Below are 18,948 nucleotides of genomic sequence, written 5' to 3'. Positions count from 1 at the left end.
CAACCCATCCTCCCACCCCCCTCCCCTCTAGAACACCCAGCCTGTTTTTCAGAGTCCATCGTCTCTCATGGTTCGTCCACCCCTCCGAATTCCCCCGCTTCATTCCTCCCCTCCCGCTACCTTCCTCTTCCTCTTTTTTTTTTCTTAACATATCTTGCATTATTTGTCAAAGGAGTACTTTTCTACCTGCCCTCAACCTCCACCTGCTTTCTTCTAGGCTCCCAGGGCCTTTGTCACAGCACTCCCCACATCATATAGAAACTATCTACGTATCTGTCTTTACTACTCTATGTGTGCCTCAAGGGCAGGGAAATTGTGGGTGCTGTTCTTCAGCCAAGTAATTAAAAATAAATTTTCACTGACCCGAACTGATACATTAAGTAAGAGGGCCTGGGTAGGTAACAGCTTAAAATGGAATTCAGAAAATTACAAGTGGCTCCTATGAGCATTCCGGTGGCACAATTTATTATTCAAAGCCTCCATCGGAAATAGATCATTCCAAAGGTGGTACAATTTGATTGCTTTATCTCTAGGCCTGACTTTTTAAACTAACTTTCCTCTCTATCAATTTCTTTATCTCCCAGGAAATGTCACTGCAATTTATAGTACTCTTTACATTTAGCTTCCCTAATCTTTTCAGACATTTGAAAATTGCTGTCAGTGATAGCTAAAATATGCCACATTTTGAAAAAAAACATTTTGATAGACATATACCTATATACAGTAGGGGCTTCACTGAGAGAAATGGTATGCTTTAAAATTAAGTGAAAGCAACAAAATGCATGTTCCACACAATAAACTCTGGTCTATACTTTCACAAATTGATTTCCACTGGCTTTGGCTAATATAACTTTATCAGCTGCACTCTTTCAAAGAAAATATAAGGGTGTCTTTATATTACACCATTTAATTTTGATCTTACTTACAGTTGTCTTTAAGTAAAGCCTGGCCAAAAAAAACCAAAAAAAGTCTTTTTATATTTCCAACCAGGGAGGAGTCAGTTATTTATTCAATACCTACTATGCTCAAACACTGTGCTCTGGAAAGTACAAATATACATTTAAGTGCCCTCAGCTACCACATATCACATGGGCAAATTTGGGAAACAAAAATTAAGTGAGTCATTTTAAAGGACACAAGACAACAATTTCAGAGTCAGGAGAAGGCAGAATTTGGTTAATTACCAAATGAATAGACAAACACTACACAAGCAAGGCAAGAAGGAGAAAATAGGAACTCGGTAACTTAGGACAAACACATGAAGAGTGATTTGAGCTAAACTGCATTTTAGTTGGTAGAGAAAATTGGGAAGGACAGAACAAGCATTGTCATGATATTAGCGAATGAAATGAGAACAGAAAAAAAAGTTGAGTGAAAAAGATTTTATGAGACAGAAATTTCTAGAAGGGCACTTGGAACTAAATAAGATAGTTTCAGTTCTTGAATGTCAAACCAAGGCGGTGGGTATTTATTCTCAGGCCACTGGAGAACTAAACTGACTTTTGATAGTTTAAGGCTTAAACTTGAATCCAGTGGTTCTCAAAGTGTGGCCTAGTTACCTTTAGCGTTAGCATCACCTGGGCACTGGCCCCATCTCAGATCTACCAAATCAGAAACTCCCAGAAGGGGACCCGGCAGCCCACATTTGAACAAGCCTTCTGGGTAATTCTGATGTACACTCAAGTCTGAGAACCCTTGCGTTAAGCAAAGTGAAATAATCAAAGCCACGCATCAGATCTATCATTCTGAGGACAGGATGCACAACAGGAACTTGTGAGAACAGCATGAAAGAAAAGTTTCACAGTCAGTTCCAAGACGGCCAAAGAGAAAAGAAAGAGAATGTTTTTAAAAGATTTGCTTTTTGACATTTAACAGCATTTCAAGATCACCTTTTAACGTTCTATTAGAGCTTCTCTCTTAGAAGTTTATCATAAAAGGAAATTAAAAATGACTAAGTCTTACAGTGGGGATTACAGCCTACCAGGTTTCTCTCCTCTCCTGAATAAGAAATAGGAAGATTTCTCATCATGAAACATGTGTCAGGAGGGAATTGGGAAAAGGAGAGCTAACATTTACTGGAGACTTCTCTCTGTCAGGCTGTTCACACGCCATTATGCCATTTCAGGCTCACAAAGAACAATATCATGAGCCAGGCTGTAGTACTGCCCTTTTTTTTTTTTTTAAGATTTTTTTTTTATATATTTATTTGACAGAGATAGAGCAGGAACACAAGCAGGGGGAGTGGGAGAGGGAGAAGCAGGCTTCCCGCTGAGCCGGGAGCCTGATGTGGGGCTCGATCCCAGGACCCTGGGATCAGTGACCTGAGCTGAAGGCAGATGCTTAACAACTGAGCCACCCAGATGCCCCAGTACTGCCCTTTTATATAGAGGAGAAAACTGAGGTTCAAGGAGGTAAAGAAAACTTCAAAATAACCAATTAGTAAGCACAAAACAAGGAATTAGTCCTTTTGCTCCTATATGACACCATCTGCCAGAAAGCCCAAAGATTCCCACATAAACAAAGAATTTATGTTATTCCCAGTTCACTAGATGTTTGAGAGATTCTTCAGAAGTCTCCATATTGTCTATATAATGAGGATAATATTTTGCAAATCTTTCACTGATTCAGTTTTGTTTGCCCCTTAATTTATTGTCTTCTTACAGACTTCCCCCTCCAAAGCCATGGGTGTCTGTTACCTGATCTCTTTAAGAGACAAGTCTTCAAACCTGGAGGAAGGGCTTGAGGTCCAGCCAGGAAGACAAAAGATGGCAAACCCATCCCTGCTCCCCAAGGGTCTGTATGAAGGAGGGAGGCACAGGGAGGCTCCCCACACTTCCCAGTTTCTCCTCTCTGAGCTTTGCATCAATACGGGAAAGCCAAAGGGAAGAGGGATTTCTAGCCCAAAATCTGTTTTGGAATCTGTAAAAAGATTGCCTGGCGGGCTTTTGGCAATGACCTTAAACTTGGAGGCAAAGATGTTCAGAGAGAGGGCTACACCCACACCTAGCGGGCCCAAGTCTGGCCCAGTGGTCTCCAGAGCGCTCCTGGATGGATTCAGAATGCGGTTGAGTTGCAGACCAGAAGGCTTCTCGTGCTCCCACCACAGCAGGTGATCAAAGCTACAGGGGGACCAGAGGCCAGGTGAAGAACAAGCCAGTGATTCTCGAGGCCTACAGGGCCAGAAAAGACCACTGTCAGGGTGAGTACTCCAGGAAAGGGGACTACCAGTTTCTTCCCAAGTTGCACAAGAGCAGATCACAAAGTACACCAACCGCAGACATTCACAGAGCAGGCGAGCTAAGCCCGGGAGCCGGGAGGAGCCCCAGGAAACTCACTCTTTCCCTTTCTCCCCCTGTTACTCCCTACCCTCATCAAGAGATTGATTGGCTTCAAAACTGTATACAGCCTTCATCGTATGCCAGTCACTACTGTGAGAGCTTTATAACGGTTTATTCATTTACTACAATCACAGTGATGACTGGTAGGGACTGTTATTATCCCTGTTCACAGATGAAACAACAGAGGCGAAGTAATAGAGCTGGGAGCCAAAGCCAGGCTGTGCTCAACCACAGCTCCAGAGCAGGCTGCCCACATGTGTGTCTCCTAGAAGAGTGAAACTGATCACACTAAATTTAAACTAGACCACACTAATTATTTTTCCCCCCAGGGGTTATGTGTGTGAAGAAGAGAGGGAGTAGGAGGATAAAGAGGAAGAAAACAAGAAGGAAAGAAATTGCTTGTCTATTCACATCGCTTGTTCACATCAGAGTTTCCACATATGTATATTTTCAACTTTTGGGGAAGAAAATGGTGGCAGTTCACATACTTCCTAAAGAGCCCTCCAAAAGCTTGTAAAACAGCCCAGTTCCTGGCGTGAGGAATGATGACTCATTGGCATGGCTGTTTTTCTCTTACCTCGTGTAGTTACCACTGGAAAGTTGAAATACCAAGCGGTGCTTGGACCTCAGTAAAATCAAAAGGCATACTATGTCTCTAATATTTTTTTTATTAACACATAATGTATTATTTGTTTCAGAGGTACAGGTCTGTGATTCATCAGTCTTACACAATTCACAGCGCTCACCATAGCACATACCCTCCCCAATGTCCATCACCCAGCCACCCCATCCCTCCCACCCCCCTCCACTCCAGCAAGCCTCAGTTTGTTTCCTGTATGTCTCTAGTATTTTAAAATGGAAAAACGTCCAATTCGACAAGTGTTCTTCGGTTATGTTTGACTTTTTCCCCAAAAGTCCACAAGACTGAAATACTAACCTTCTTCCCCAGACCAAAGCTTAAAGGCCTTCAAGTTCACTGTGCAGGGAGAGCATAGCTCCCCATTCAGGAAACATCTCATCACACCCTAACCAACAGAAAGACAAAACTAGCGCTCAAGACAATAGAAAGGGAAACCAAAGGTGGCCTGGATATAATTCCTAAAGCTAAATGCATTGTTTTCAAAAACACACTGCAATGTTTAGGATGAAAATGAATTGACTTAACGTAAGTACAAGGACCTTCAGAGGCTTTGTGGTGCTCCATTAATTATTTTTTCCCTGACGAGATACTATCAAATGGGCCCCTCCTACTGGTGACAGGATCTGATGGGCGGTAACACTGGACACACAGCCCAGTGAGGTGGCAGACGTATGGGGCTGACAATACTTTATCTGAGGTTTGGTTCCGAGTTTCAAATCTAACATGCCGTTGAATAGTTCCTAGGATATGGTGTTAGTACAATATCTGTAAAAAAATGATTCTTTCAGAGAGGAGGAAAAAAAAAGAACACTGCTTTCAATGTTCGGTATCCTTTACATCTGCTGCTCAGCTGGAAACACTGTTAAAAGGCCATTAGAACCTTAAGGTAACAGACCTCGAAGGCTATGAAAGCCATGGAGCAATCTGCTGTTTGTGTTTAGGAGTATCAGCCCCAGCTCCTGCCTTTTCAAGGGCTGAAAACAGCTTCTGTCAGGAGCCGTGAAAATCAATTCCACAGTAACGGGGCTGAAATGTGGCTGAAGTAGGCACACCTACGGGCTGGTACTACACAGCAGAGCCTCCTTCTGGGCATCCCTGGAACCTTCCAGAAGTCCCGGACAGCGGCTCCCCGGCAGCGCCTGGGAGGGAAGGAGCAGCATGGGACTTCTAGGAACCTTCAGGCTCATCTCTGAGGACCCTGGTTCTCTCTGATGCTTAATTAGGTTAAAATCGGAACCGTCACCCTGAATGAAGATGGCTTTAGGAAAATGCAATGGAGAGAAGGCTGCTCCGGCTGATGTGTATTCCATCTTTTCTATTTTCCCTGATTATAGTAGTTGTGAGTGAGGCTCATTTTTTTTTTTTTCCCCAAATAATACTGTTTCAAAGCCTTTCAGAACATAGGGCATTTATAAACTTTTTTTTTCAAATACAAGGTCATAACTTTTGAAAATAAATATTTCGGAGGTAAAACGATGGTTTGTCAAGAGTTGTACTTTACAAACTCATGGATAGAAAGGTTAAAATTCCCTTTAAAATGCATTATAGGTTTTTCAGCTACAGGAATTTGTCATTCCGCTTATAAAACGCAACCTTAGTTACCACCTAGAATTAAGATCATTGCAACCTACATTTTTATATATACTCAACCCTTTGTTAAGCCGAAAACCTTCCTATAATTTACTGAGCGTGTTCTGGGTAAGAATAAACTGCCACTCTTAAATCATAGCAATCAACTTACATTTATGCATGTAACTTCCCATAATATTACTCATCAATAATCCAGGCTGAGAAATTGACTCAAAATTAATTTGGTAAATTAATATAACAACAAAATGAAAAAGTACAATTATATGGCTTTTTTGTTGTGAAACTCTGATTGCACCTGACTTGCTGTTTCAACTGGAATTTTGGTGTGATTACTCTATACATATTTTCTTGACTCAAGTGAGAAAAAAGAATTTATATAATTTTTATGTCTATTGTACAAAACATATCATGAGGATCTCTGATTTTAAGAAATCCTCAAGTTACTTTTTTTTAAGAGGGGAAACAGCAATTGAAAAGGAATGATTCATAATAATTTTGTTGTTGATGACATAAGATTTGCCATTTGTAACCTATTTTATATTCAACTGAAACTGACCTTTTATGAGAGCCATGTGGTAATATAAGTGAAATGAATATATTCTTTATTGCAGTCATATAAAAAGACTGGCCTAAGCTTTTAACATAGTACTTGACCTCATGATGTCTAAATACCCCCAAGTCTATGAAAGAATATTAAATAAGATACCACATAATCAAATGAGTAGTAAAAGCACAATAAAAGCCTTTCACACATTAGCACTTGATAATATAAAAGTAACAGTAAACTATGTTACCTAAGTTCAGCGTAAATATATAGCTAGAGGAGAAGTTGTAATAGATCAAGTAGGAATGTTCAGGAATCCTACATCTCCAAATTACCAATACTTCAGAATTACAAATTCTTATTTTCCAAATCGAGTTCCCAGTATATCAAAGATCATTTAAACTCTTCGAAAACATTTGTTAAACCTTTTACTGTAAAAAAAGGAAAAAGATGTCAGCCATTTTAAATTTCACCATTTTTTAAGCTTTAAAAACTCCCAATCATTGGGATTTAGAGGAAAACAGGATAAGCAAACAGCCAGAGTTGTTTAAAGTATTTTCCAACTTTTTCAGGAAAAAGCTAAGGCCTTTCATTTTAAAATATCTATAATATCTAAAAGCATAGTGGCTTTTTTCAAGTTCATTTCAAAAACTCTATTGACTTTGAGCTATGCTGACCCATTAAGAAAATACAAATTGAAAAGTATTCATCTTTTTTAAAAAGAAGACCTCAAAGTGCTTTCTTTGCAAAGAAAATATTTGTCTCAACCTCACTGCAACCTTAAGAGGAAACACCTCTAGTTCCCTGAAATTCAGCTGAGGAGCAGTGGCCCTTGTTAATCTCCACTGTCCTGGGGGCACAAAGAGAGGAAGCCAATTTCTCAAGAAATCCAAGAACTGTAATAAGGAGCAAACACACGAGCTGATTAAGCCTACAGAACACAGATGTGCATGCCCTGAATGTATTATGCTACATCCTTAATTAAATGTGTATAAAATGAAGACTGACCAGCTCTAAATGTAGTCTCCTTGCATAGGAGTCTAGAGGTCAAGAAAAAAATAGCTAGATCTGCATTTGGGAGACTAGTGCAGGAAAAACAGCTCAAAGAGGGGAGTAGGAAGATGGCATGCTCTTTACCAGAAATGTTCTAAATAGGACTCCCCAAAACAAGTCACATACCCAAAGAAAGCCTGCCATATTAACAAAGAATAATAAAGATCCTGTAGAAAAAGAAGCGGAAAACATTTCCCAGTTCCCTTTAAAGCAATGCTGAAGTTCTCTCCAACTCCTGCAGCTGTGTGCTTGCCACTGATTTGGGTCCCTTTTGTTCCACACAGAGATACTTACAGATTGAACTGATCCAATCACTCTCTTTCCCTTAGTCCCCCTAGTGGCCAAAGTAAGCATTTGAAAGAAGGCAGAGGCGATGGGGAGGGGGAGGAGGGGCGGGCAAAATTTGAAATAGAGGCACTTTCTCGGTTAGGATTCTTACCTATGATCAAGATGAGAAATAACAGAAATCATTGCCCAAATTTTACTGTCCACCCTGACAAAAAACCGTATTTAAAACCACAGTGAATACACCCAGAGACTCCAGAGATGGTGCCTGGACCAACAGCATCAGCATCACCTGGGAACTTGTTAAAAAACAAAAACAAAAACAAATAAAGCCCTGCAAATTACAGACCCCACCCAGGAATGACTAAATCAAAGCCTTTGGGGGTGGGGTCCAGGTATTTGTGTTTAACAAGCCCTCCAGTAATTCTGATGCAGGATCAAGTTTATGAAGCATAGCTTTAGCTAACTGGTTCCCTTCCCCGGATGCACATCAGAAATACTTGGGAAAACTGAAAAAGAAAGAAAGGGAAGAAGGGAGTGAGGAAGACAGGAAAAAGAGTGCCCTGCCTCAGATCAATTAAATCAGAGTATTTAAAGATGGAACCCAAGTATAAGTATTATTTTTTAGTATCTCACATGACTCCTGGATAGCCCTGGCTCTTTCCAACTCAAAAGAGCCAACAGGTAAATTTTCAGGAATTTTGTCAGCTGGTTGTTCAACTGTTAGTAGCTTGAAATCTGTCATGGTGGGAACATTTCTATACCACAGAAACTGGCAAATGCTACAAATCAGGTCTCCCCGCACCCTACCCTCCTGAAAGCCAATTGCTATGTGTCAGCTCACTGCTGGCTGGAGTTGAGAACACTGGACTTAATAAGCAAAAATGCCAACTACCTAATTAATTCAATCTAAGTAGTTACTTTGAATTTCTCCATTACTCCTCAATTCCTGGGGATTCTTATGAAGATGGCCAAGCAATTCAGTGGCCATATACTTAAGGAAGGAAGACATCAGCCCCTGTGTGAGGGAGTAACCATGACTAGTCCAAGTCAACAGCTATGGCCCTTTTCCTTTCTCTTCAGGGCATGGGCACAGGAAGCAATTCTGGAATGAGAAGGTGGGTAAATCTGCTGGGGGGCTTCCGACAGTTAGTCTGTCTCAACAATGAGGAGACACACATGGTTAGCAACAGCCCCACTGTGTGCCTCTGGGCATCATAATGAGGCTTTGACTCTTAGTACTCCAGCAGCCATCTTGCTTCCATAATGGAGCCCGGTGATAGTGTTAACTTCCCACTTTCCTCCATCGTAAGCTGTTCTGGGTTGGAACTTAGGTGAAATGATGGTTTTCCCTGAATGGGTACGCCAGCCAATTCAGGATTTTCTGTGACGGCTGCCAAAAGTATCTTAAATGACACAGGTGATTTCAGGCAAGTGTTTCAATGGCTTGTCTTCTTGAAACCCTTTTTATTGGAACTTCTAAGTAGCGGAGTAAAGTTTTTTAAGTTTTTTTTTTTTTTTTTGCTATTTAATGTTGCCTCTTCTCTGATGACCTCATTCACCCCTCTTCTCACCTCTTAACCTCATATTGGCCCTTGGCATCTCATGCTTTAGTATCTCAATCAGCCCCCTGGCTATCCTCCTTCCCTCCCCCTGGGACGTTAATGATCTCCTCTCTATTCCATCCTGATTATAGTGCTTGACCCATCAAAATCAATACTTTCATCTTGTCACTTCACTGCTAAGAACCTAGGATGATGACCTACTTCCTGCCACATAAAACCAAGGGTTTTCAAGGTCCATCAAAAAATACAACCCCACCGTATTTGTTCAATATTTATGTCTCACAAATTCTTAATTGATCCCTTTCTGTAGTATCCTCCACATGTACTACTTTGCTTAAAATTTAACCCCAAATGCCTTCTTCTTTCATGGCTGTTTGTCAAATGCTACCCATCATTCAAGTCCCTGTGACAGTTAATTTTATGTCAGTTTGACCTACCTAAGGGATACCCAGATAGCTGGTAAAACATTATTTGTGGGTGCATCTGTGAGGATGTTTCTGGAAGAGATTAGCATTTGATTTAGTAGCAGGAGTGACCAGTGTAAGGGAACATCATCCAATCCATCCAGGCCCAGATAGAACAAAAAGGTGGAGGAAGAACAAATTCTCTCTCTCTCTCTCTTCTTTAGCTTGGACATCTATCTGTTCCTACACTGGGACATGAGAGCTCCTGGTTCTCTAGCCTCGGAGTCTGAGACTTATACCAGTACCCCACCCCACTTAAGGCCTTCAGCGTCAGACTGAATTACACCTCTACTCTCCTAGGTCTCCAGCCAGCATATGGCAGATCATGGGGTTTCTCAGCCTCCATAACCTCTAGAGCCAACTCCTATAATAAATCTCCTCATATATATACCTGTATGTATATATCCTATTGCTTTGGTTGTATTCAAGATCCCTGAATAATATACTCCCAGTTAAATTTTACCTCTTCCTTTCGGCAAGGTCTAAGTCTCTTCCTTTTTTGACTCCTATCATTACAACCAGTAATGATGAATCTGGTCCTTAAGCCATGGACATAGCATTGTTTAAATATTAGGAAATGTTGAAGTAACAATTTAATTAATTCTTCATCTTGGTAAAAATCTTAGGGTTTTTTTTTTAACGCTGCCATAGGACAAAAACTTTGACTTAAGTTTCAAAATGGCGCAGCTGATTACATATATTTTGATAACTCTTTACTTTCTGAGAGTTAACATCTCACCCTACCCTATCTGGGAAATCCCTTTCTCTCAGCCACATTGATACTCTTAACAATGCCGTGCTGGTTTTATGATATTGAGTTTCGTCTCCACTGAAAAGCACACATAACTATGTCATAGTTATTTACATGGCCTTGTAAACTCAATGAATGTTTCTGGGATGCTTGATTCTCTCTCTCAATCTCTCCCTCTCTTTCACGTACACAGATGCCAGTTGATAGTCATGGTAGATGTTCAGTGATTCACTTTTGATTGACTTGTAGTCTGTTGGTTGTATCAATTTTACCTCCTAAATATTTCTTTTTTTAATTGAAGTATAATTGGCCTACAATATTGTATTAGTTTCAGGTGCACAACACAGTGATTTGACCTGTGTATACATTGCAAAATGATCACCTCAATAAGTCTAGTTACCATCCATCACCATACAAAGTTAATATAATATTCTTGACTATACTCCCCATGCACTATATTACATCCCCATGACTTATTTTATAATATATATTTGTACTGCTCCATCCCCTTTACCATAGAATCCCCCCCCTTGTGGCGACTATCAATCTGTCTTCTGCATCTATGAATCTGCATTCTGTATTGTTTGTTCATTTTGGTTTTTAGATGCTGCATGTAAGTGACATCCTACAGTATTTGGTATTTGTCTTTCTCAGTCTGACTTATTTCAGTTAGCTCCTAAATATTTCTTGCTTTCTACTTCATTCCCTTTCCAGTCACCACTCTAGTTCAAGCTACCATCTCCTCCTGTTTCTGTATCTGCTTTCACGCCCCTGCAATCCATTCTCTACAGAGCCATCAAAGTAACATTTCAAATCAAGTCCGATCCTGATTGGAACACTTCTTCAATAGCTTCTCACTGCTGGAGGCTGAAGGCCAACCAAGGTCACTGCAGGAGCTCCAGGGAGTTCAGGGCTGTTAAGGCAAGAGACAGGACCAGGAGGTGGCAGCAGGACACAGAGAGCTTTAATTTGATGGCACTTGACAGGCTGCATGGGAGGGGAAGTGCCTCATTGCTTGAGGTCTGACAGACATAACAGAGGAGCCAGGACCAGAAGGGGAGGAGGTTCAGGGATCTCCCAGGAGAGGGGAGGGGAATTAAGTATCTAGGCTATGCTGCTCAGCCACAGGGTGGAGAGGGCAGCAACTTGGGAGTTTTTTAGGTCCCAGATTCAGCCTATAAATGACCAGCAGGCCTTATGCAGTTTTGCAGGGTACACAAAAGAGACAGGCTTTAAATGGTTAAAAGTCTATTTTCTTTGGGCTGTGTTTAAAACAACCGGATGTTTAAAAACTTGAGTTTAGCACCCACAGGTTAATTTAGAGCTAGGGGTCCATACTTGCAGTGAAAAGGTAAACCACATAAGCCCAACATGCATGGGCCATCTTTCGACAGTGTATTAACCTGGCCCACAGGCTCTCCCGTAGTCTCATGGGGCTTTCCATTCACCGCTGTTTTCCCCAGGTTCTAAAAGTCCTCTCATGCTTTCAGGGTCTTCTAACCATACAGTACTAACCACGTACTCATGCTTCAGAGCCTATTGCTCATTGCTCTTCCTCAAGGAAGCATTCCCAGATGTTGTGATGAGATCAGATGCTCCTATTAAATGCTTTCGTGGCTTGTCATAATCTCAGCCATTCATTGTAAATGGTGCCCTTAATTTCTGCTTCCCTGCTGGGATTAAAATCCAGAGGCCCTATACATAGCACCTAGCAAAGTGAATTACACATCATAGGTATACAAGAAATATTTATTGGATGAATGGAAAAAAAAAAAAAACCTAAAGGAAATAGAGAATGAAATATAAAAATAAATCAGTAACCTGGATAATGTTTAAATATGGAATCAAGTTTCTATTTTTCTTTGGTACATTTGTTTAAAAAATATTTTTCATCCAAGGTTATTAAAAACTCTTAAGTACTTCCATTCAGGATTATTAGAATTTTAAACCTTTACCCAAGACTTAGTGCTATGAAACCTTTTATTTACAGATATGGCATCCCAGTGAGTCAGTTACACTTTCAAAGAGTATCATGTAAATAACTGAAAACTGATTAATACTGAAGAAGTCTATGAAACCACTTAAAGTAGAATTATGTGCCAGCTAAAGAATTTAATAGAGCAGAATTTGGTCTGCAAAGAGATATAAGCACCAAGTTTAAAAGAATATTCAGTATTCTGTTTAAACTGTCAAGACAACTGGCCTTGCTAGAAGTCTTTTGAGAGATGTGAATTAAGGGGGAAAAAGCAGTCTTAAAGACGTTACTTTGGTAGGCTTTAAGCTAATAAACAATTTTATCAACAATTCCCTTAATACAATTTCTATCCTAAACTCATATTTCTATACAAATCTAGTGACTGAATTGTAGGTCATTTGGTTTAAAGGACTCAATAATTTTGTATTTTGTAAGTGTTCATAAAACTCACCCATAATTGTAAAAGGACATTAATTAGTCACACTCTTACATAAATTATGACATAATGTTTATATTATAATACTTTAAAGGACATAATGCTGTATATTTTAAATCACTTGATAGCAGCCTACATTTCTACTCACCAGCAATTACCATGTGGCACAGTTAAAAGATGTGAGTTTTATGTAAAAAAGTCAAGTCAAATGAACTCTTGTTCTCAATGATGACATATTATCCTCTAATTAAATCAGCTAAGATAGCTCTGTTTGCAAGGATCATTCTAAAATTAATTCTGAAATCAAGAGTTTAACAAGTGGCACTCCTAATAGCCCAGATTTTAGATTGCCTTGATACCTGGAATTAATGGGATTCTTTTAGAAATCTAGTGACTCGACAAATCATAAAAAAAAAAAAAAAAATGAAGTTCAGCTAACTCATTTATACCTCTCACACTGTTCTTCAAAAGGATTTTAAAGACATCAGCTAACTCAAGAGAGGGCAAAGAAATCAGAAATCTTTGAAGCAGTTAAATGGAAATTAAATAATTTATTTCAAAGTAGGATATTTAACGTGTCTATAAAAGAGTAAGAGTTACCAAACACTGTTTTTCTGTTTATGTTAATGTAATAGCTACATACAAACTGATAAAAAACTTGTGTTAATGGTGAATGTATTAAATAAGTCAGTTTGCTGAGGGAACAGAGGGAGGGAGGACAGATTCCTTGGGAAACCCACCAAAGAAAGGAAAGGACTGTTGGACAAAGATCAGGTAAAATGAAGCATTACATATCCTGAAATTTGAAAGCAATAAAGAAGGACTGAAAAAAGTCACTGGTATATCAGCACAGTAGAAGAGAATATTTTCTTAATTTGATTTTGGGATAGATTTTTAGAGTATTTTTAGAGATAAATTCATATTCAAGAGATGGGAAAGAGCTTAATGCTTTAATATCCACCTGTAGCCCAGCTCTCAAAACACCTGAGACACAAAAAGGGACAAATACTGCGAAAACAATTATATTTTTTCCTAATCTATGAAGATAAATTCCCTCCTCCCTCTACCCCTATGATAACTTCCTATAGCAAATTTTGTTGCACTAACCCATTATTCATGCAGGCCTGGTATACTGAAAAATACCAATACGTATTCTTTAGTTTCCATCTTTTATATAGCTACAGAGGTACAATAAAAAAAAAATCGGGAAAACACATAAATACATGATCAATTTAGTGATGGTAGCATGGCTAATTCCTGAGAACATAAATTTCAAAGTGATTTTGAAAAATTATAGATGTTGCAAGTAAATAGAAAAATATTCAGCACAAACTGTGAGGGAATACATATGGTAATTGATAATACCAGGCTAGGTACCTAGTAGATGAAGAAAGAATTGATTTTGCACGCATTCATTCAACAAATACAGAATGGCAGGAGGCAGGATTAAGTCTAGGACTCTGGTACCTGGAGTCAGAACTCCTGAGTTGGAATTCTAGCCTCACCACTTTCTAGCTGAGTCATCCTTGGGCAAGTTAACTATTTGAGTCTCTCTGCTGCTCAGTCTTTTCATCTATAAAATGGGGATTATGATGGTATCTACAAAATTATTAAAAGGAGTCAATAAGGCAGTATCTAATGTTTTAGAAGCAGGTAATGTTTTTAAACAGGTGCTCGGCCTGTAGTAATTTCCAAATAAGGGATTGTTAAATACAGCTGAATTAGATAACTAATGAAAAAACGTGGGCATGAAGGCCAATAAGTCACCATTAGTCAGCTACAAGGAGTTATAATTAATGACTCCAAGGAGGCTCAAGGCATAGTGACACAGTAAGCATAAAACAACATTCTCTGAATTGCCCAGTCTTTCAAGCAGATACTCTTTTCAGTTGTTGAGTTCTTTTAGAAGTTTAGAGCCATCAAGATGAGTTGGGTTGGAAAATGAGATAATATTATGGATGCTCAAAGAAAAGACTGGAATGTTTCATACCTACCTTTGATCAAAATAACATTCCTAACAAAGAACTTGATGATCCACTGCTCAGTATCTTCCCAGAAGATAGAACAGAAGAAAATAAGTAAGCACACTGGGAAGGCTTTGGGCTAGTTATCTGGAAACATTTTGATACCACAAGAATTACTAAGTATTAGAATGGATGGCTGAGTGGGGCTCCTGGGTCTTCTCCTTTGGAGATCTTTCAAACAAGGACGGATAGTCTATCTGATCTGCCTGGGACGGCTTAAGATCAGGGCTGAGTGAAGATTAATGGTGCAACCTGCCCCTTAAAGGCCTCCCAAGCACTCTCTGAGAGCATAACTTTATATATTACCCATCACAGCCCCTCATCTATTGAGTTTGAAGAACTCCCTTTTATCCTAGAATAGGAAAGGGCAACACTATTTCACAATTGTGAGTTCTGAGTAAAACTTTAATAATGTCATGATGAAACATAATGTCCTTATTACTTCTCAGTTATTTTACCAGGCAAGCTACCTGCAAATATCTTTCAATTAGAAACAGCTCTCATGAATCTAAATTATGAACAGCAGTTGCTTTAAAATTCATGTTCCCTGGCAGACTGATGGCATACGCCATTTCTCAAGCAAACCATTAAAAATCCAAACAAGGCAAAGGATGCAAAAGGAGTTTAAAGAAAGGATAACCACCATATACTAGATAATGAAATGTAAATAGTATGAGGAACTAGGGAAGAGCATATGAGTGTTTTCATTTAATAATGGGACAGCTTTCCTAAGCGATTATTCCAACAACATGTAGCATTAAGTAGTTCACTTTAAAAAAATTACACATATACACATAAATATATATATACATACACAATTACCTTTTACTTCATTTGTTTCCCTATCAGATGTGCCTCTGACCCCACAGTGACCTGTATCTTGATCATTTCCACCAGCATCAAAGCACACCAGGGTTAAGACAAAGTCAACAGTACCCTTAGTCCTAGAAAGTGATTTTAACAAAAGTGCACGTTTTAGAACTTAACAGCTAATTAGTGAACACTGTAATTGTCAAGAGGTGGAGGGAAAACGGTGGGGAACCCTGTAGTTAAAAATCTAAAGGATTTATTTTAACCACTGGAAATGTTTTCAGGAAGGTAAATGGTGAGTATAGAAATTTACCCTGAAAACCTTCATTTTGATATTAAGGAGATTCACATCAAGCTAAGGATGAAGTCCAGCCTCCTGAAAGTCCCATAATCCACTAAAGAGTACTGAAGCAATTTAAAAATACTTAACTATTTTTCTTCTCTGAGATATCATATCTGAAATCATGCTGTGAAATATCTGTGTGTTTAAAAGATACAATTTGAAAAAGCCCAGATTAGAGGAGAAAAAGTTCCTAGAAGTAGTGAGTCACACTATAAAACCTTTAAAAGTTGAATTCCCTGAGATTTGGGGAGGAGAAAAAAGCAAAGCTGATCCTTATCAATTAATTAAAAAGAATGAAATAACAGTAGACAAAGGGGAAGGAGAGTTAAGAAACTTAAGGAGCTGTGGGGGCAGTAGCTCTCTATTCACTGATTAACAAATTAGGGAGTTCTGGAAAAGGGAGAAGAAGTGACAGGGATAGAAAAGTAGTCTTGTAATTCACCACAGGTTCCGCCTCCGACTCACCAGAGTCTGGCTACGTCTGGCTCAGAATTGAAAAAGGCTCCCTGTGTATCATGCTCGGCGCTGTTAGCGTGTGTATGGGCTCCCCCCCCATGCCTAAATTTCTATAAATGTGTTCATTTCGGTATAAGTAAAAACCTTCACTTGTAGAGTCTGTAGATCAACCGTAATAAAACAGCAACTGCATTACATATCGAAACTATGATGTTTTAAGATATCTGCAAAAAGCTTTCACTCGGCGACCAGCTCTGGCGAAACGCAGAGAGGCTGGTGAAATGCAGCGTTTTGATTTGACCATCTGAGGTCACCGAGGACTTCAACGGCCGGGTTTGAGCAGCCCGCGCCCTCGCAGCATCTCCTGGCCTCTCTCTGCCTCCCTCAGCTGTGCTCTCTCGCAGCCACAGGATTATCTCTCCCCGACACGTTTCATTCACAGAGCCCCAGAGAAGCTCCCCATTCGGTTGGAGCTAAGAGCCGGAAAACACGCACTCGGGCTGCTGCGCAAGTTGTTGCAGCCCGAGAGCTATCCACACACTGGCGCCGAGAAAGGGGGTGGGGGCTCTCGAGCTCTCGGGGCAGGAATGCTCGTGGCCCGGCACGCGGGGTCCGGGGACGCCGGGACAAACCCACTAGTGAGCCACCCGCTTAAGTTGGCGCAGCTTCTGAGAACAGGCGGGCGGGCGAGATCACGCTCAGGCCCGGGCGCCGCGCCGGGTGCCGGGGGTGTCCCCCGAACCGCGAGTGACCAACCGCAATCGGGAAAGCACTGAGGACCCGTAACGCGAAAGCCCGCCCCAAGCCCGAAACTGGCAGCCCGTGAACTCCCCAAACCAGCCGGGAACTGCAGACGTCCGAAGGCCGGGTCCCCCCTGGTGGTGTCGCCCCGCCTCGCCGGCCCCCTGCCCGGGCGCCGTGCGCTCTGCCTCCCGGAAGGATCCGGGGAGCGGAGCGAGCGGCGAGGGGAGCCCTCCGCGTCTCTCCACCGCCCCCGCCGGCGCGAGGGCGGGAGTGGGGAAGGCGCCACTCAGACTGTGGCGCTGGGCAAACTGCGGCCGCAGTTCTTCCAAGTTTGCCTGAGCGAGAGCCGCGGGGTGGGCGCCCCGCTCGGCGACCTGCCCTCGCGCCGCAACCGCCCCCGGGTGTCCCGGGCTCCCTGGCCCGCCCTGCCCGAGCCCACAACGAAGGGGGCGCAAGGGCGCCAGAGCCGAGGGAGGGCGGGCGAGCGCTCCCGCGTGTGCACACAATGAGGCAGCTGAGACGCACACCTTCCCCGCGGGAGCAGCCGCCGGAGCATCCGCCGGCGTCCGGGAGAGCCCTGACAGAAAGTGAACACCCAACAACTCAGCAACAGGGGGAAGAAGGAGGGCGCCGGGGCGGCCCAGGGGACGGACGGCCGCCGAGGGCTGCAGCCTACGGGGCCGCGCGCCCGCGCTTACCTGCGATCTCCTGGTAGGGGATGTCCGCCAGGCTGAATCCCTTGGCACCGTACGCCTGGCGGACCTCGCCGCAGCTCCGAGCCTTCACCTCCGCCCCGGCTGGGAGGGACAGCAGCAGCCCGGAGAGGGGAAGAATCACAGCCCCGATCCAAGAAGGCATGGTGCAACGTGCAAATCCAGCTCGGTAAACCCCAGGGCCCGTGCGCTCTTCACCTCGCCCCTCGAGCCGAAAGCCCGCCAGAGCCAGCGGCGCGCTCCTCGCCGCTGCCCAGCGTCACCCCCTTCCGCCAGCCGAGGGGACGAGCAGCGCAGCCCTCTGGACTGCGCTCTGCAAACTTTTATAAGCCAGATGGAGGATGGCAAGCCAACCAGGGCTGGCTGGGGAAGCAGCCGCCTTGCTCCTCTAGCCCCCCAGGTCGAAAACGGTGCAATAAAAAACGAGGGAGAGGAGGCAAAGAAATGTTTAAAAAACCACCATGGGGGTTCAGAGCCGCGATCCGACTTCCGAGCCGCAGAATCGTAGAGCGCTGCGAGCTCGGCTCGCCCGAGCGTGCGGCGAAGGTGGGAACGCGCGCCGGCTCTCCCGGAGAGGGAGGTGGACAGGCGAGTGCGAGTGTGTGCTTGGGGGCGAGCGCGGGTTCTTGGGGACGCGTGTGCGTGGAGGTATGTGTTGGGGATAAACGGGATCCAGGGGAAACCTCAGCTTCACACAGGCTGAAGGAGCCTGTGAGAGTCCTCCTGAAATAGGAAGAGAGAAATCCCGGAGACAGACACTGGAGGCTAGAGGGAAGGAGAAAGGAGGGGACAGAAACGTGCTACACTGAGCACAGCCGAAATTCAGAGGCAGAGTCAAAGGCAAAACCTGGACTGGATCTCTTGCTACTGGGTAGAAGAAAAAGGGAAAAAAGGAAGCGGTTCTGTTTTCTCACTCCCTTCACATCCTTCATACTGATCCGAAACGTTTCCTTTAATGACTTAAGTAAGTAATCTAGAAAGACGAAATATTTTAAGTCATTAACATACGTGGTATTAAACTATGCTTTTGTGGACCGAAAGGACCACGCAATTCCAATTGTTTCTCTAAATATGAGCAACAATTTATGACCTACTGAAACACAAAGCCCGCGTAGAAATAACCATATGGGGAACCCCTGACATTCAGAGCACAATCATCGTTGTAATTAATGGTCTCATTTCTGTTTGGCTTTGTTTTTTATTTTCTAAAGACAGTT

General features: G+C 42.2%; 1 protein-coding gene across 1 annotated transcript in view; it reads right to left on the bottom strand.

The window, feature by feature from the left end:
- GPC6 (glypican 6) overlaps positions 1-18,552 on the bottom strand; it is a 1,026,790-nt gene extending 1,008,238 nt beyond the window's left edge. Inside the window, exon 1 of the mRNA XM_081815107.1 lies at positions 17,717-18,552. Within this exon, the coding sequence (XP_081671233.1) occupies positions 17,717-17,876 (160 nt within the window). The 5' untranslated portion in view covers positions 17,877-18,552. The remainder of the gene's footprint in view (positions 1-17,716) is intronic.
- Between the last annotated feature and the right edge of the window lie 396 nt (positions 18,553-18,948).

Source organism: Leptonychotes weddellii, chromosome 3 (assembly GCF_054177405.1).
Source record: "Leptonychotes weddellii isolate Sample4059 chromosome 3, ASM5417740v2, whole genome shotgun sequence".
NCBI classification, from domain to species: Eukaryota; Metazoa; Chordata; class Mammalia; order Carnivora; family Phocidae; genus Leptonychotes; species Leptonychotes weddellii.
This window is presented reverse-complemented; position numbering and strand designations above follow the sequence as displayed.